The 20,397-nt window shown below is 34.4% G+C and overlaps 3 protein-coding genes across 3 annotated transcripts in view; all 3 read left to right on the forward strand.

Annotated features, from left to right (window-relative positions):
* Window positions 1–20,397, forward strand: part of LOC134846099 (uncharacterized) — a 434,549-nt gene that overhangs the window by 321,780 nt on the left and 92,372 nt on the right. The gene's annotated exons all lie outside the window — the stretch shown is intronic.
* Window positions 1–20,397, forward strand: part of LOC134846101 (carbonyl reductase [NADPH] 1-like) — a 223,422-nt gene that overhangs the window by 97,992 nt on the left and 105,033 nt on the right. The window lies entirely within an intron of this gene.
* LOC134846569 (acidic leucine-rich nuclear phosphoprotein 32 family member B-like) lies at window positions 886–16,502 on the forward strand. The gene is made up of 2 exons (XM_063863953.1): window positions 886–1,048; window positions 16,129–16,502. Exons 1-2 carry the CDS (start codon window positions 886–888, stop codon window positions 16,500–16,502), a joined length of 537 nt encoding a protein of 178 aa, XP_063720023.1.

The raw sequence follows: 20,397 nt of genomic DNA on the forward strand, positions 1-20,397 counted from the left end.
TCTGTCATTCGATCAGATATGTACTGTTGTACACACGCGCATTCAACACTGCAATAAATGTACTTTACTGAACCCCTTAAGAATACACCGCAATTTTTCAACCACTGGAAAAGGGCAGAAATCCCGTGAATTGCCGATTATTAATGTCCATGTGACTAGTTCATCAAAACAGCAGTCGGATGAAACTTCCGTAGTTCCACCGGAAAAGTTTCCCATTACCTTGCTTGAATTACCGGAGCTCTTCTACGCCGAAATTTTTGCAATCCCTAATAGGCGGATAAAAAGTCGAATAGTATTGGTGAAGCCTAACAATCAAATAATTTAAATCAGATCCGTGACTTGGGCCCTCACTTTACAAAATATCTTGACAAGCTGCATACATCAAACAGAATACTTTTCTAAGACGACAAAAAAGTGATGCACACCACAATTGCGGGTAGCAATCGTGAATAGGCTCCACAAAGATCATTCGGACATGTAAAAAATGAAAAAAGTAGCCAGTAGTTACTTTTAGTGGCCTCACTTGAACTGACAAATCCAATTGATGGCGGCTAATTGTCGAGAGTGCATATAGTCTGTTAGGAATTTGAAATCAGTAACTCCCGAGGGGAATGGTAAAACCCTTGACGTTTTAGAAGAATCGAATCAGTAGAATTCTTGAGGCCGTTACCGGCGGTTTGGGGAGCCAATAATTACTTACTTATCTGTGTGGATCGATACTCTAAGTTTCCTTCAACTCAAATTACTAGAAAAACAACTGTTGGGGTCATTATGGAAGCTGCGGAAATCTGTACGGCGTTACGCGCTATACCACAGTTAATTCCAAAAGCTCACTACCCAGCCAACGGGCTCAGATGGTCGACGACCTCTCAATCCTGAGGATCCATGAAAAGCAGCAGCACTGAAACAATCGAGAATGACTCCTCAAAAAGTGCCGAAACTAGGGACAAGAATATGGACAATGAGGTATTAAAGTTTGGATCAGTGGAAAACACGATTGTCAATGATAGCTCCTCAGATGGGTTGATGTCTCTGGAAAGTCCAGTAGGTAATTCAGTTAGGTACACCAATTTCGAGACAAATTGTCAAAGCGATGCGTAGCATCCGAGCGTCCCAAAGCACCCGCGAGTTGACCGATAGTAACAGACGACTTAGATTTTGCAAACGAGTTATCGGCATTTAGTATGACTGAGGAAGATCAGTCTAGTGGAGCTTCAAAGCCTGTAACCACTCATCATTTAAAATCTCTAATCTTACCTCGATAGGGGGAAAAAAATGAGAGGTTAGCGACAAACTCTTGATAAAATAAAACTATTTCTGTTAATGAAGCAGTAAAATTGATTATTCTACATTTCCAATTAATGTAAGAGGGAGTGTAGTTAGGTATATTATGTATTTTTTCAATATCACGTATGATGTTTTACTTTGTTAGATTATGGTATCAAGGTCAACTGTATAGAGGTGATAAACCATGCGTGTTGCCAATGGTGCTGGTGTTCGAAAAGAATTTAAGCTGTTCTTTTACGCTTTCTTTTCTGGCCAACAGACATTTACGTACCTTCAATGAGTACACTTCTATACTGTGAATGTAGTTTTGTGAATATGGCGAAGAGGGCTGCAAAATTCTGTTCAAGAAAGCCAAAAAATACACGAGATTTAATATGGCTGAATATTTAGATTATCCAGAAGTGCCAAAAAGCTTCGAAAACTGCATTTTAACATCAAGAAAGTGTCTGAATCTTTGGTCCTAACAAATAATGCACAACATTAGTCACTAGTTCTAAAGGTTTCAATTTTTTAATGGCAAACGATCTATTCAGTTTAGATTTGAATAAACAAAGAATTCTCATCTTCCAACAAAAAAAAACAAAAAAAAATTGATTTTCTTTAGAATTCAAGCTTGTATAAATCCTGGTCAGTGAAATGAGCAAGAAGACAGCATTTTAATGAATGACTGAAAAATATATAATTTTTTTAGCGAGAGTCGATTTGAGTGCCAACTTAATGCTTTTTGACAATTGCTAGGAAAAAATGAAAAACCTTTTTGGGGTTTAATCGAGTTCTTCAATCTGTATGCTGTTTTGTTTTCTTTCCTGTGTAATATGAGGTTGCTGATTAAGCTGGATGTCCTTCTTTTCATCTATCACGTAAACATTTACAAGAATGGTAAGATTGGTTGAAATTCTATGATAGATATTATTATGAGGTAACATTGTCTTAATCTTAATGTGTTCAGATGAACCTAAAAGTGACAAGTCATTGCAGGTTTTGCGATTTCTTTACCAGCAAAGAAGTTATCTTTAAACTCAAGCTGCTCAATATACAAATCTTTTTGTGAAACTTAAAGTTTACCCTGATGATTGACTGTGGTCAACCCTAAATGACTCATTTTGTCAACCCTTGTCAAATTATATGCCAACCCTTGACGACTGTAAATACTATCAATATGTCTGCCACTTATGTAGTTTAATGCATTCTGATAAATTTCCAACCAATGAAACCAGATAAAGTTCTTATTTGATTCCAAAAATATAATCATTACCAGCTGATGCAAATTACTTAGCCATAAATCATATATGCTTACGTGACTTCATTTTAGCTGAAGAAAAATTGACTCAAGCGACAAATTCGAGCACAGAGCCTTCAACCAAGAGCAGCCATGTCCCCGAAAATCCAATCGAGGCGAATTCAACTCAACCTGAAACGACTCAGGCAGAATTAGAAAATACTTCCGAAGTTGATGGCTCTGAAAGCAACCTAGAAACATCAACTGCTGAAAAGAAAACTAGCACGAAAGACACGCTTAGTTCCTGTGGCGAAGACATTATAGGAGTCTTGAGTCTAGTCTTACCAATTATTCTCAGCTTCTATCTCTAGCTTAACATCTATGCTGTTTTTTTTTTTTCATTTAAAATTTTTTATCTGTTTGATAAAAAAAATTGAAAGTAATTTTTTGAAAGAAGCTTTTATTACATAGTGCACTAAAGCTTAGATCATTTAAAACAGGCGAACATAGACGACATTTATTGGCTCTGCAAAAGGCGACCCTAGTAATTTGTTCAACATTAGTTATTTTATACCTTTAACAAAAATTTTTTGAAGCTTCAGTTAGAATGTTCTTAGCACAAATCATCTGAAAAAAAAGCGCAAAAAAACACTCATTCAGACTTGCTTTTTCCGAACTCTATAGACACATGATATGAATGACCTAGAGGCTTCTCTTGCAAGAACTTCAAGGCAAACGACACACACCTGAACAAAATTCTTCCCAGTTATTTGTTGTTCTAGAGTCCCTCAACAAATGGGTTTTGACCATTGTAGTAATTTTGCAGATTTTGCGGTCATTTAAACAATACTTTTGGTCTTTTTAGCTAGCTTTTGCATGCACCATTTGATTATAAAATCTGTCATTATATTTTTTATCAATCGATTTCCAAAATTGTCATTGGGTTCCGCAGTTTGTTTTTGAAAGCGAAACAAGACTGCTCGTATCAGGGCGAAGCCCTGAATGTTCCGACTGCCTTTTAAGGTTTATGGAGCAGCAGTAATAACTTTAAAAAATTAAATGATATAAAATAAAATGAAATTTTTTTTCTTCTAAAATTTGAAATTTTTAAAGAAAATTATCCCCCCACACGCCATTTTTAAAGTATAAAAAGATAAATTTCGTTCCTTGTAACAAATCATTTATGGCAAATAAGCTTCGTTCAACCAATTTGGAACGATTTATAACGGGTTTTATCTCCGCTTACGCGTTAATAGCGCGAATTGTATCGCGCGTTAATTGTCCCAAATTTGTCAAAATTGCAATCTTTAAACCCTCATAACTTTACGAAAAATGATCGCAGGTGAAGTATCTTTTCAAATTTAAGCTCAGTACAACAATACCTTTTGAATGATATAAAAAAATTCCGTCAAAAATGGCTAGTTAAAAAGTCGAAATTTGTCCGAAGAAAAAAAAATCCACCCCGAACACAAATATTCCGTTACTTTCGTATCGAAAGTCGGAAAAAAAACACTGCTGAACTGCAAAATCCACTGGAAAATCCAAGAATGCAGTGAATTATAATGGGATTCGCTTAAATACAAAACAAATTTTTGACTGGAATCCAAAACAAGCATGGTTAAGCGTTTGTCTCTCAATTCCAATTTGTATCTGGATCACAGATTCTCGCTACTTCAAATCAGCATAAAGTTAGTCATTTTTTTTTCATTGCCTCGTTGGATATCAATGCGAAAAGCGATTGAGATGGAACAAAACGACGATGACAAGGTATCTAAGCCTGGTGTATTATTGAAGCAGCCTGAAAAAATTTGCTTTCCTTTTGGTTACGGATTTAAATTAAAAACTGTAGTTAACTGTTGTTAATTGAAATCAACCAAAATTTAACCAATACTTCTAAGCATTGGTTTTATCAATGTTTTTTTTTGACGAAAAGCGGTATTAATAATTTGTTTTATATAGGTTATTTCACAGCTTTAAAAACAAATTTTGAAGCTTGAGTTAGAAATTTTTAGAAATAAAAAAGTTTTAAAGGCGTTTTTTACAAATAAGTTTCAGATAGTAACGAGTGATTTGTTATATCAAAACTTTATCAAAGCTTCCAAGAAGTTTGCTTATAATTTTGTGAATTTCAGACCTTTTTACAGCATTTACAGCAGCAAATGTGGCAAAAAAACGCTTTTTATTTGTTCTACAAAAAGCGGTACTAGTAATTGTTCCGACTTTCGATACGAAAGTGACGGAATATTTGTGCTCGGGGTGGGTTTTTTTTTCTTCAGACAAATTTTGACTTTTTAACTAGCGGACGGAATTTTTGACGGAATTTTTTAATATCTTTTGAAAGGTATTGTTGTCCTGAGCTCAAGTTTGAAAAGATATTTTACCTGTGATCATTTTTCGTAAAGTAACGGGTGTTTAAAGATTGCCATTTTGGCCAATTTGGGACAATTAATGCGCGAAATTTTTCGCGCTATTAACGCGTAAGCGGAGAGTTAATCCGCCTTAGAAATCGTTCCAAATTGGTTGAAAGAAGCTTATTTGCCATAATTGAATCGTTACAAGGAGCAATATATATCATTTTGTACTTTATATGGCGTGTGGGGGAATGATTTTCATAAAAAATTTCAAATTTTAGAAAAAAGATTTCATTTCGTTTTATTTCATTTAATTTTTTAATGTTATTACTGCTCCATAAACCTTAAAAGGCAGTCGGAACATTCAGGGCTTCGCCCTGATACGAGCAGTCTTGTTGTTCAGACTTTCGATACGAAAGTAACGGAATATTTGTGCTCGGGGTGGGTTTTTTTTCTTCAGACAAATTTCGACTTTTCAACTAGCCCTATTTGACGGAATTTTTTTTATCATTCGAAAGGTATTGTTTTCCTGAGCTTGAATTTGAAAAGAAATTTTACCTGTGATCAATTTTCGTAAAGTTATGGGGGTTTAAACATTGCCATTTTGGCCAATTTGGGACAATTAACGAGCGATAAATTTCGCGCTATTAACGCGCGAGCGATATTTAATCCGTCTTAGAAATCGTTCCAAATTGGTTCAAGGAAGCTTATATGCCTAATTGATTTTTTAATAGGCGCAAAATCTATCACGTTGTACTTAATATGACGTGTGGGGGGATGTTTTTACATAAAATCTCAAATTTTTTTGAAAATTGTTTTTTTTTTGTTACATTGAAATTTTTCATCTTATTAATGCTCCATAGACCTTAAAAGGTAGTCGGAACTTTCAGGGATTCGCCCTGATACGAGCACTTTTGTTTGTTTTAGATAGGATGTTTTATAGTTTCGATAACAAAGTTTTTCCTTTGCGAAAAGCATAAAACATTTTAAAAAAGGCGCAAAGCGTCGTTTTACTTGCAAACACTCATCCAAACTCATTGGACACATGATAAGAATGACTTAGATGTTTCTGTTGCTTAAACTCAAATACAAACAGCACTTGAAAAAAATCCTTCCAAGTTTTTTAGTTCTAGAATCCCCCAACAGACAAAATTTGACCCTTGAAGAAATTTTGTAGAATTGCAGAAATATTGCAGTCATTAAGACATTCATTTCACTCTTTTTTCTCTGGTTTTTGCAAGCACCATATTATTATGTAACCTGTCACTATATATTTTTGACGCTCGATTACCAATATTGTCATTGGTTTCCGCAACTTGATTTTAAAACGAAAAATTAAGCACTGCTGAATTGCAGAAGTCGCTGAAAAATTCTGGAATGCATTGACTTTTAATGGAAGGCGCCTTAATTACAAATCACTGGAATCCAAAACAAGCATGGTTAAGCTTTTTTCTCCCAATTCCGAATTGTCTCAGCTACTTTATCAAAGATTCTTACTCGCTGCTTTAAATCAGTATAGTAATTAGCAATTGTTCAGACTTTCGATACGAAAGCAACGGATTATTTGTTCTCGGGGTGGTTTTTTTTTCTTCAGAAAAAAAATTTCGACTTTTTACCTAGCCTTTTTTGATGGAATTTTTAAATACCATTCGAAAGCTACTGTTGCACTGAGCTTAAATTTTACATTTTAACTTTTTATTTTAATTTTTTTAACTTTAAATTTTTAGCTAAAAAGATTTTTTAACGCGTAAGCGGAGATTTAATCCGTCTTAAAATCGTTTCAAATTGTTTGAAAGAAGCTTATTTGTCAAAATTGATTTGTTACGAGGAGCGAAACCTATCCTGTCTTATATGGCGTGTGGGGGGATGATTTTCATGAAAAATTTCACACTTTAGAAAACAATTTCATTTTATTTTATTTTACTTAATTTTTTTAACGTTATTACGCTCCACAAGTCTTAAAGTGCAGTCGGAACATTCAGGGCTTCGCCCTGATAAGAGTAGTCTTGTTTCTATTTCGATTGCATCGTTCGACATTCAATGGGAAAAAATTCCACTTGTTAGCGCAAGTATAATGGACCAAAGCCACATTGTCAATCTAAAACGTTGGCAAAGTACCTAAGCTTGGTGTCCTAATGAAGCAGCCTTGAAATGTTAAGCAATTGGATTAGACCGCTTTTGTGCTTTTCCAAGTTGAGCCGAATAAACCCATGAAAAAAAATTAGTTAATAGGGCTGTACTATGTGTTAATAAATCAATTTTGAGTTCCACAACAGCAAGTTGTTTGTTATTCGCATAGCAGAAAACTAATCCTAAAGGTAGCATAGCAGAAAACTTTTTCCATTGTCATTTGCTTGCCAAACTAGGGAAAAGACAAAACTGGAGGTTAAATCTCTAATCGGCTCCCTGCGAAAAATTTCATTTTTACCGGGACGACGAATTACTCTTTGAAAATCTTACGATTGCTTTAATTTAGCTACATCAAAGCCCAGCGTGCCTCGCACGCCGGATGACTAGATTTAATTTTTGATCCGAAACAAAAAAATTCTCTTTTTTTAAAAAAAATTTTCCCTAGTCGGAAGGCTCAAATTTCCATTAACGAGAAAAAAAACTCTTTTTTCTATGTAGTTCATTAAAATAATTTCATTTTTATATGAAGATACACTGATATTTTCTGAAGTAGGAAAATTAAATGCATGCGGTCTTCAGTAGGATTACTAGTTTGTTTCCTTGATTACCATGAGTGACAATTTAGGGTTGCTCATTACAGTCTTATAACGTTCATTTTTTCTATTTGTTTTCCGATTCAAATGACTTCATATCCTTACAATTTCTTTCTCTCTGCTTGTCTTGATGCCATTAGCTGTGTTATAACTAGCACAGAGAGTGCAAAAGTGGTAATGCAGCTGACCAAAACGCCATGAGGAGTCAGGCCGAGGCCTTACTCTCCGCGTTTTTATTTTGATCGATTTGAAAAATTATTTTTCGTTTGATTAGGAGACGAGAAACTTCTTTCAATTGAATGAATGCTTAAATTATCACACTGCATGAGAATTAGAACAGTCAACTTTTTAATTTACTTTAAATTTAAATTTAATTTATGTTGATAAATTTCGTGAGAACTAGAACTGTAAATTGTCATTTTTTTTATTAAACGGATACAGAAACTTTAAAATAGTTGGCTTTTCAATAGAACAGATTCTGCACTTTCAACCTGTGGTTTTCCCAAAAAATCGCATAATGAGCAGAAACATATAAAGAAACTTCATGTTTTGACTTAGTCTTTCGACCAACTCTACTTTATGTTTCGACCGACTCAATTTTATGATCGACCGACTCAATTTTATGTTTCGACTTTGAGTTTGACAATAGGGCATTGTCGACTATGGTTTTTGGGCCTCGGTCGAAAAATAAGTCGCAAACTTCGACCCGGCTGTCACGTAGAGTTCTCGACAGAAGTTTGTACGAACGTTGAAATGGAGCCCTACTAAAATAGACTGAATGGCAAAACAAATAGCTTAGGACAATGAAAAGAGGGAATGAATCGCGTTTAGATATTCCAGCAAAAGCAGTCTGGATTCGGAGGTTCGATAAAGCATTCTTTGTGGTAAGACTTTTCAAGCGTTGTCAAAATGAATCTAAAGCCTCTACCCTCTGTTTTCAAAACTATGAGCTTGAAAAAGGAGATTCTACGAATAGCACATACGAGATGTGGAGCGTGGCCCTTTCACCATTCTTGGGTTGTGTCGTACTGCTTGCGGTCATTTTCTATTAAAGGCTGGTTTCAATAATTGGTAGAAAAAGAACAAATTTTAGTCCTACAGCTGCTTTTTTGTTCCGACTTTCGAAGAATACGGAATATTTATGCTCGAATATGTTTTTTATATTCAGTCAATTTTCACCGATCGAAATAACAATTTCCAACAAAATGTTTTAAACCCAATTGAAGATAGTGACTTCTTGGGTTCAAATGTAAAATGATATTTCACCCCAGATTATTTTTTGTAAAGTTCTGGGGGTTTGAAAGTTGCCAAATTTTCCATGTTCTGGACTAAATAACGCTCGCTTTGAACAGTTTTTTAAATGCTTAGAAGGTAACGCGAATTATTTGTGCCTGGCGAATTATATCCCGCACAACAAAATTGTTCCAAATTGAATCGAGGCTAGCTAATTGGTCGTATTAATTAGGTTTTCAATATTTTCTCTTCCCAAAAACTATTCGATATGAATTAAGGACAGTCGGAACATTCAAGGCTTTGTCCTGATATATGAGCAGTCTTGTATGGTTAAATTATAGCATCGTCTTTGGTTTGCTTTGCTCAATATAGCTATCATCGGTGCGTTTGCGGCGCTTTCCTTTTGTATTGAAAATTTGGCTTAATTGCGTGGAGCGGAACCGCGCTATTCATGCTGAATGTCCCACGTTTCGTCCCACATACATTCCGCCTCTCTTAAATGTAGTGGAACGTTTCACCCCTAACTTATTACACAGTTAATTAACCACCGCTTTCTTAATGTACAATTTGAGGGGCGAAGTGTGTGAGGTACGAAATGCACCAGTAATTTTATGAGGGGCGAAACGTATGAATACCATTCATGCTATACCGACTGAATTCTTATAAATACCTCGTCCAACTCCTCTGCAATTTTTATAACCTCGATGCTTCCCCGCACTGAAATTTCATGGATAATAATCGATTATATTGGATTTTCTTTGTCAGTCTCTACAAAATAACAAAAATAATCGATCATAATCGAATGAAAATGGATTATAATGATAGTAATTTTTAAGCAATAAAATCCCAATATAATCGATTATAATCGATTATAACCGAATATTTTGAAAAATTTTTATCAAAAGAAAAATAATCCATTTTAACCGATTATAATGGATTTTAATCTTTTTATTCAAATCTTTTTGTGTGTTTTGTTCATTTTCTCATAATTTTGTTGAACTTAAGTTAGTTATTTTGTTCTCTTGCTTAATTTTATTCTTTTCCTTTTTTATTCAAGTTATGAAAAATTACAAAAAGTTACCTATAGATCCCATGTCAACCCCCCCCCCCCACGCTTACCCGTACTACAGTTGGATGTGCCCTAACTAGAGAGAGAGAGAGAGAGAGAGAGAGAGAGTACGTTGGTGGGGGAGGGGGTACTTCGGGGGATGGGGGTACGTGCGGGGGTACGTCGCGGGTTGGGGGAGTATGTTGGGGGGTGGGTGGATACGTTGGAGGGGGGGGGGGGTACATTGGCGTTAGGGAGGAGTGGGGGTTTGATACGTTAGGGGAATGTCAACAGGAACTGGTCAAAACTGCTAATTTTGGGCCCTTTTTGGAAAAATACTACATATTGGCCGCCCCTGGATGAACGTGTTTGTTCAAGTTTTGCAGAAAGTTGCAAAAATTAGAGTCATTATTTACAAAATTTAATCAATTTTTATGGATTTTATGAACAAAAAACAATCCATCATATTGAAAACAAAAATGGATTATAATGGATTTAAAATTTTCCAAAATAATCGATTATAATCGATTAAAATCGATTGAGTGGTCTAAATTTGACATGATAATCGATTACAAAGACAAGATTTCAGTCAACGAAAATCCATTATAATCGGTTATTACACATGAAACTTTGGCGCGGGTCTCATGAGACCGCCATTCAAAACCTCGGATAAAAGGCTTTTCGTCTTTTTGACTCTAAGAATACTTCAATTGCAGGCAGCTCAAATTATTCTGGGGATGGTTTTTTTACAAAAGGTCTATAGTTTTGGCAAGAACTGTTTCAAGTAATCTTAAACTAGATTTGAGTTTGATGCATTGAAATCAAAATAATGTAATCATGAATCAATATAACTGAGGTCTTAAGGAAATCATGCCGAAAACAGACTCTGTTTTGTTGTTGATCGGACAAAAAAATTACTGTTGATCAGGCAAAAGCCTCTCGATCAAAGGTAATTTTTTAGTTTTTGTTCCGACTTTCGATATGAAAGTAACGAAATATTTGTGCTCGATGTAGGTTTTTTTTTCTTCAGACAAATTTCGACTTTTTAACTTGCGTTTTTGACGTAGTTTTTTTATATCATTCAAAAGATATTGTTGTCCTGAGCTCAAATTTGAAAAGATATTTCACCTGTGATCATTTTTCGTAATGTTACGGGGGTTTAAAGATTGCCATTTTGGCCAATTTGAGATAAATAACGCGCGATATATTTCTAACTAAGCGGAGAGATAATCCGTGGTAGAAAACGTTCCAAATTGGTTGAAAGAAGCTTATCTGCCATAATTGATTTGTTACAAGGAGCAAAATTGATCCTTTCGTACTTTATATGGCGTGTGGTGGGATGAATATTATGAAAAATTTCAAATTAGAAAAAAACAAGACTGCTCGTATCCGGGCGAAGCCCTGAATGTTTCGACTGCCTTTAAGCTTTGTGGAGCAGCAGTAATAACATTAAAAAAATAAATGAAATAAAATAAAATGAAATTTTTTTTTCTAAAAACTGGAATTTTTTATGAAAATCAACCCCCACACGACATATAAAGTACAAAAGAATAGATTTCGCTCCTAGTATTAAATCAATTATGGCAAATAAGCTTCGTTCAACCAATTTGGAATGACTTATAAGACGGATTAAATCTCCGCTTACGCGTTAATTGGTCAAATCTTTAAACCCTCATAACTTTACGAAAAATAATCACAGGTGAAATATCTGTTCAAATTTAAGCTCAAAACAACAATACCTTTTGAATGATATTAAAAAATTCCGTCAAAAATGGCTAGTTAAAAAGTCAAAATTTGTCTGAAGAAAAAAAACACACCCCGAGCACAAATATTCGTAACTTTCGTATCGAAAATCGGAACAAAAATTATTTTGTTCTATTGCATTTAATTTTTGAAGTTATTACTGCTCCATAAACCTTAAAAGGCAGTCGGAACATCCAGGGCTTCGCCCTGATACGATCAGTCTTGTTGTTCAGACTTTCGATACGAAAGTAACGGAATATTTGTGCTCGGGGTGGTTTTTTTTTCTTCAGGCAAATTTCGACTTTTTAACTAGCCATTTTGACGGTTCATTTTAATATCACTCGAAAGATATTGTTGTCTTGAGCTCAAATTTGAAAAGATATTTTACCTGTGATCATTTTTCGTGAAGGGGATTTAAAGATTGCCATTTTGGCCAATTTGGGACAATCAACGCGCGATATATTTCGCGCTGTTAACGCGTAAGCGAAGAGTTAATCCCTCTTAGAAATTGTTCCAAATTGGTTGAAAGGAGCTTATTTACCATAATTGATTTGTTAAAAGGAGCAAATTCTATCCTTTTGTTTTTTATATGGCGCGTGGTGGGATGATGTTCAAAAAAAATGTTTTATTTTGTTTTATTTCATTTATTTTTCAAATGTATTACTGCTCCATATACCTTAAAAGCCAGTCAGAACGTTCAGGGCTTTTTTCTGATGCGAGCACTTTATTTTAGACTTTTGTGCTCAAGAGGGAAAATTACAGATTAAAAGCTTTAAAAAATAATGTCAATTAAAGCTTTATTTTTGTTCAAAAACTGAGTTTTCAGATTAGGCGCATCGCATAGCGCGTAAATCAGCCAGTCGTGCGAATAAAATAAACAAGACTGCTCGTATCAGGGCGAAGCCTCAAATGTTCTGACTGCCTTTTAAATTTTCATGGAGCAGTAATAACATCAAAAATTATATGTAGTAAAATAAAAAGATTTCTTTTTTTCTAGATTTTGAATTTTTTTTGAAAATCATTACCCCACACGCCATTTAAAGTACACAAGGATAAATTTCGCTCCTTGTAACAAATCAATTCTGACAAATAAGCTTTTTTTCAACCAATTTGGAACCATTTTAAGACGGATTCAATCTCCGGTTACGCGTTAAAATATCTTCTCAACTTTAAGCTCAGGGCAATAATACCTTTCGAATGATATAAGAAAATTTCGTCAAAAACGGCTAGTTAAAAAGTCGAAATTTGTCTGAAGAAAAAAAAACCCACTTCGAACACAAATATTCCGTTACTTTCGTATCGAAAGTCGGAACAAAACTAAGAAATTACCTTTGATCGAGAGGCTTTTGCCTGATCAACAGTAATTTTTTTGTCCGATCAACAACAAAACAGAGTCTGTTTTCGGCATGATTTCCTTAAGACCTCAGTTATATTGATTCATGGTTACATTATTTTGATTTCAATGCATCAAACTCAAATCTAGTTTAAGATTACTTGAAACAGTTCTTGCCAAAACTATAGACCTTTTGTAAAAAAAACCATCCCCAGAATACTTTGAGCTGCCTGCAATTGAAGTATTCTTAGAGTCAAAAAGACGAAAAGCCTTTTATCCGAGGTTTTGAATAGCGGTCTCATGAGACCCGCACCGAAGTTTCATGTGTAATAACCGATTATAATGGATTTTCGTTGACTGAAATCGTTGTGCGGGATATAATTCGCCAGGCACAAATAATTCGCGTTACCTTCTAAGCATTCAAAAAACTGTTCAAAGCGAGCGTTATTTAGTCCAGAACATGGAAAATTTGGCAACTTTCAAACCCCCAGAACTTTACAAAAAATAATCTGGGGTGAAATATCATTTTACATTTGAACCCAAGAAGTCACTATCTTCAATTGGGTTTAAAACATTTTGTTGGAAATTGTTATTTCGATCGGTGAAAATTGACTGAATATAAAAAACATATTCGAGCATAAATATTCCGTATTCTTCGAAAGTCGGAACAAAAAAGCAGCTGTAGGACTAAAATTTGTTCTTTTTCTACCAATTATTGAAACCAGCCTTTAATAGAAAATGACCGCAAGCAGTACGACACAACCCAAGAATGGTGAAAGGGCCACGCTCCACATCTCGTATGTGCTATTCGTAGAATCTCCTTTTTTAAGCTCATAGTACCTTTCGAATGATATAGAAAAATTTCGTCAAAAATGGCTAGTTAAGAAATCGAAATTTGTCTGAAGAAAAAAACACTCCCCGAGCACAAATATTTCGTTACTTTCGCATCGAAAATCAGAACAAAAATCATTTTGTTCTAATGCATTTAATTTTTGAAAGTTATTACTGCTCCATAAACCTTAAAAGGCATTCGAAACATCCAGGGCTTCGCCCTGATACGATCAGTCTTGTTGTTCAGACTTTCGATACGAAAGTAACGGAATATTTGCGCTCGGGGTGGGTTTTTTTTCTTCAGACAAATTTCGACTTTTTAACTAGCCATTTTTTACGGAACATTTTAATATCACTCGAAAAATATTGTTGTCATGAGCTCAAATTTGAAAATTTATTTTACCTGTAATCATGTTTCGTTAAGTTAAGGGGGTTTAGATATTGCCATTTTGGCCAATTTGGGAAAATTAACGCGCGATATATTTCGCGCTGTTAACGCGTAAGCGAAGAGTTAATCCCTCTTAGAAATCGCTCCAAATTGGTTGAAAGGAGCTTAATTGCCATAATTGATTTGTTAAAAGGTGCAAATTCTATCCTTTTGTTTTTTATATGGCGTGTGAGGGGATGGTTTTCAAAAAAAAATTCAAATTTTAGAAGAAAAAAAATTTATTTTATTTTATTTCATTAAATTTTTTTAATGTACTACTGCTCCATATACCTTAAAAGGCAGTCAGAATGTTTCGGGGCTTTGTCCTGAAGCGAGCAGTTTTGTTAGATTTTTGTGCTCAAGAGGGAAAATTACAGATTAAAAGCTTAAAAAATAATGTCACTGAAAGCTATATTTTTGTTCAAAAACTGAGTTTTCAGATTAGGCGCATCGCATAGCGCGTAGATCAACCAGTCGTGCGAATAAAATAAACAAGACTACTCGTATCAGAACTAAGGCTCAAATGTTCTGACGGCCTTTTAAAGTTTCATGGAGCAGTAATAACATCAAAAAATTAAATGTAATAAAATAAAATGAATTTTTTTTTCTAGAATTTGGTTTTTTTTTGAAAATCATTACCCCACACGCCATTTAAATTACGAAAGGATAAATTTCGCTCCTTGTAACAAATCAATTCTGACAAATAAGCTTCTTTCAACCAATTTGGAACGATTTCAAGACGGATTCACTCTCCGGTTACGCGTTAAAATATCTTCTCAACTTTAAGCTCAGGATAACAATACCTTTCGAATGATATAGAAAAATTTCGTCAAAAATGGCTAATTAAGAAGTAGAAATTTGTCTGAAGAAAAAAAACCCACCCCGACCACAAATATTCCGTTACTTTCGTATCGAAAGTCGGAACAAAAAGGAAATTTCAGACCAGCTATTTTTTCAAGTGTTTTTTTTTAATGTGGAGTAAGAATTTGTTTAAGTTTTCACGGTTTCACTACAATGGAAAAAACGCATTTTGCTGCAAAAAATCATATTTATTTGTTCCATTTTGGGAGATTCGTGAAAAGGAAATTTTTCGCATGTACATCTCAATTTAATTTCCAATTTCTGAAGAAAATGATGGAATATTTGGGGTTGGAGTTTTTTCACCAAATTAACTTCGACTTCAACGTGTTTTCTGCGTAGCGTCTGTCGTAGAAATTTCAAAAAATTAAAAGTATTTTTTTACAAATTTTTGTGAATTTTTTCAAAAAATTATATGTTGTTTCATGGAAAATTATTCAATAGACCTTGATTGGTAGTCGTAACACTCAGATTTTTGCCCTGACACGAGCAGTCTTGTTTCAATTAGAAGTCAGCTCTCTTACAAGAGTTATTAGCAGTTTTTATTGTTACAATTATTAGAGCTTTTATAATTTGAAGAATCGAAACTGATAGATTTAAAAATGTTAAATTGTTAATCGGAGCGATGATAATTGTGTTGATTCATGTTAATTAGTTTTTCGGTAGAAAGTTTTCCGTGAAAAAAATTAGCCTGAATGAAATATAATATCACGCCTGAATAAATCTGATCACTCCAATTTACCTCTAAGACTGGTCAATAAGGACAAAAAACTGTTCGTGACCTGAAATGTTTTCGCCAAAGCTATTTTTCACCCTATTGAATTTTTACTTGCTTTTCGGTTCCACATTTTCTAGCGAAGAACAGCCTGAAAATGGTGAGTTAAGTTTTACTGAATGACAGAGCTACAATTTTTGAGATAGAGCTACAAGAGTTGTGACTTTTAAGACTCAAAATGGGTTTGCTTAAACGATTACTTTAAAAATCGAGTCAGGAGGTCAGATGTCCCAATCCGCAAAAGAGCATCAGATGGGTTTTAAAAACTCATTATAAATTTTTGTAAATCTTTGCTATTAGTTGACGCCAGTGAACTACCTGATGAAGAGCTATCACCTGAAAAGGACGAAGAAGATGAAGTGCAATCATCGCAGCCGCCCGTGACCGATGCTGACAACGGAGCGAAAACCGACACCACTAGCGCCGACAAAATCGAGGACGAAGACAAAATCGAGGAAGACGACAAAATCGAGGACGAAGACAAAATTGAGGACGACCAGACCAGAGAGGGTAAAAACGAGAAGAAAGAGACAAAAGAAGACCAGGGCGGTTCATCAATTTCTACTGGAATGATAATCGGATTCTGCATCATCGGTTTTCTAATCACTGGACTAATTATTATTTTTTGTCTTCGACTGTGGTGCGTGAAGAAGGCTGAACGGGATACCTACTGAGAAAAAAATTAATGATTTACTCTAGTTTTCATTCTGTTCTTAGTTTCCACTTGAAATATTCTGTTGGTATGTTTGATCTCTAATAAAGGGATGTTAACTATTACTTTTTATCACTGCACAACAACATCAGAAAACACGATCAACTGAGTAATTCCTTTTCTCCGACCTACAACGCACAACGAGGGTTTTTAAAGCTAATTGAATGCAATTTTTAGTCCTTTCCCTAAGTCCCCTTTTCTCAGGGACCAAATAAGCAATAGAGTCGTTGGTAAAAATGGCGAGCCACAACAAGGCATTTATGAAACATATGGGTAATCAGTGTGCAAGGAGATAATGCAATTCATTAATTAATCAAAGGTCTCGAGGGGGAGAAAAACGTCCACCTCAACCACTCCACACCCCTTCCCCTTCCAAAAAACAAATGAACCCCTGAAGCTACTAATGTTTTTCCTACGCAGGGACAAGAAAAGTGCTTCGTAAACACTAAGAATGTTTTCTTAAGTTTTGATTTGCTTGGTCAGTAAATCTTTCGATATAAGCCTTTTAATTGCTTTTTTTTGCTATCTAGTTTTGTAACTTTATTCTATAAAGGTTTCCATCCAGCACCTTAATAATAGTAAAGTGCATCAGTTTTGCCATTAAAAGGGGATCAACCATGGGAAGTATTGATCTCGCTGATTCCCGCAAGAAATTACTTTTGATTTGTTTTGTGAAACCCCGCCGATTGATTCCAGGAGATTTCTTTTACCCGAGCGATGCCTCTTCCTCTCCAACAAACAAAATGAATTTTGACGCCCCCGAAACAGGATTTAAGAATTGCAAGTGAACTGTACCACCTTCTTTAAACTTCATGACCAAATTTTTTCATTGACATTTTTTTGAGTCATACTTCATTAATAGTTTCAAAATCCATGTATAAGTCATAGAAATCCTGAATCAATTCTTATTTTTCTATTATTGGTTAATTGATTGAAGAAGTTGACAAAAACGATTGTGTACTAGAGCGGTCTCTTTTTTTCGACCTTTCAACTATTAATTTTGGGCGTCAGTATTTAAAACTATCTTGAAGACTTTAATGTCCTGAGGTCAAAGTTGAAAAGATACTTTTTCTGCATTGCCTTCTCTATTCGTTCCTTTTTTGTTCTTTTCTGCTCTTTCGGTTTCCACCCCGAAAGGATTGCCAAACAAATGATTTATTTGGATCCAAATCAATATCAAACGCTAGTCCTTAATGTCGGGAAAGTCAAATGAAGCAACGCTATTTTCAAACAGTGTCATTTCTCAAAGTGGTTCTTCTTTTTTGAAGTTTTTTTTCCTCATAAATCTGAACAAAATGGGTTTGATGAAACAAATTTTTCAAACTATTCAGGGTCTTCTTTTTTGCTTGTTTGATATGTTCAGATTTTTGAAAAAAAATCTGTTTCACTGAAATATTATTAAGCTTTGTACAATTAGCGCACGAAACCCAGATTTAAAAAACCGATGCCATAGACTTGAGGGTTGATTATTTCGAGATTGATTTTTCGGTTTTTATTTAACTGCATTATCCTTCCCGGATTGGTCTGCCAGTAATAATCAGTAATGTTCTATACTCTTGTTTTTATGTCACTGTTTTTGTCTAGGAACAGTACTGTCCCGGGTTGACCTCCATACACCGAAAATGCTTATCATACAATTCCATACATTAAGTGTGTGGGAAAATGCTTGTCATACAGTTTTCATACAATTTCTAAAAATGGTTGAAAACTGGTATAAACTCGTTTCTGTGGCTGTTTGATTCTAATAAAACAGTCTGGTGATAAAAACTGAGGTTTTCGTTTTTTGAAAAAAAATACAATGCAAGACCGGCCAACTTTTGGTGTTTTGAGTAACCAAGGTCTGTGTCACTTGTGTTCGGTTGCAACTACAACCGAAAATTTTTCAGAAACTAAATTTAGAAAGAAAAAATCAAACTTTCTGGTTTATGGAAAAACACACTATCATACAATTTTCATATATAGAAAAATGCTTATCATAGAGTTTTCATACAATTTTCTGTACGTATGGAATTGTATGAAATTGTATGACAAGAAGTTTCTCATATATGGAAATTATATGATAAGAAGTTTTGGTCAACCCGGGAATGTTTTTTGTTTGAAATTTTTAGAAGTTTTAGATCAGTTGTCTATTTTTGTTTGGTGTCATTGTTTTGAATTCAACAGTGATGTTACGGTGTTGATTTATCTCTGCAACAGTGCTGCTACAGTGCTGATTTATCTCTGTAAGAGTGCTGTTACTGTGCTGATTTAGCTCTGTAACAGTGCTATTACAGTGCTGATTTATCTCTGTTACAGTGCTGTAAAAGTGCTGATTTATCTCTGTAACAGTGCTGTTACTGTGCTGATTTATCTCTGTAACAGTACTGTTACTGTGCTGATTTATCTCTGTAACAGTGCTGTTACTGGGCTGATTTATCTCTGTAACAGTGCTGTTACAATGCTGATTTATCTCTGCAACAGTGCTGTTACAGAGCTGATTTATCTCTGTAACAGTGATGTTACAGTGCTGATTTATCTCTGTAACAGTGCTGTTACAGTACTGGTTTTCACAGCAAGATCAATCGGGTTGAAACTAAAAGTTCTTTGCTGGTTTTTTTAATACTTGTGCAAATAACTTCGATGAATGATAGAGGGCTCTGATTGATTAAAGATAGCAGCTAGGTTCTAAAAGCTATCAGTCCTAAACTTTAAACTATATTCATTGGCAGCTTTCGAAATGGAACCACAAAGTCTCAAGTTTGTTTTTATCAATAGCTTTACGTATGGATGAATCTATTGCGTGCTCAATTTTTCGAAACAAAAAATATGGAAACAAAAATAAAATCATAAACTGTAACTGGGTTTTTTTTTCAATATATATACAACCACAAATGAGTTGGAATTCAAAACTTTATCAAGCTTCCGAAGTAAGATAGAAAAATTTAGATAGAAGTACGCTATAAAAACCAAAAAAAATTACAAAAAATGAAGAAAAAAAAACAAGAAATGCTCTCATTTCACTTTTTTAGCTTCGTATTGTAGGTATTAGGACTTTTTAGAGTAGCATTAAAAAATTCTGTGGTATTCAAACTGACCACACTTGTTTATACTTTCGTTCTCAAGGAAACTCACCTAATATTGGAGTCTCAGTCAGACAAATTTGCTAGTCACATCGTTCCAGAGAACAGCAAAAAACAACAATTTTAGATGATTCATTTTTGTAAGCTTCATTTTCTTAAAGCCACTGTTTGCTTAGACAGTTTTTGAACAAATTTATTTAATTAAATATTTATCATGATCGTTATCTAACTGCCCGGGTTGACCTCCATAGAACAAAAATGCTTATCATACAATTCCATACAAAAAAATGACTACCATACAATTCCATGCATGGTTTCCATGGAAAAAATGTTTATCATTGGATTTCAATTTATGAAAATTGTATGATAAGCATTTTTTCGAGAAAAAAAATTTTAGACGCGAGACAAAAAATTTTTCTAGTAGTTTTGAAAATTTGCCCCAAAATTTTTTTAGTGTTTTTTTTTTCAACCGCAAATCAAATTTTCTACGCAAACAAACTTTTTCCGAAAAAAAATTTTTTGCATGCAAAATTTAATTTTTGTGTGCATAACGTAGTCCTGGATACGATAATATTGGCTTTTTTCTTTTCACTTCAAATTTTTTTTTCAAAAACGCTGAAAGTTTCTATTTCTTTTATATGGCGTGTTTATGTATGCCTTGATCAATGTCTCATAATTTGCCAAAAATTAAAAGTTTGTTACTTTTGTTATATCTTTTGTGAAAGACAGCTCGAAGACAATTCAGATCGTTTTCTATGCATTGTAAAAGCAAAACCGTCCAACCTTTGGTGCTTTGAG

The sequence above is a fragment of the Symsagittifera roscoffensis genome, chromosome 5 (genome assembly GCF_963678635.1).
Source record: "Symsagittifera roscoffensis chromosome 5, txSymRosc1.1, whole genome shotgun sequence".
NCBI lineage: Eukaryota > Metazoa > Xenacoelomorpha > Acoela > Convolutidae > Symsagittifera > Symsagittifera roscoffensis.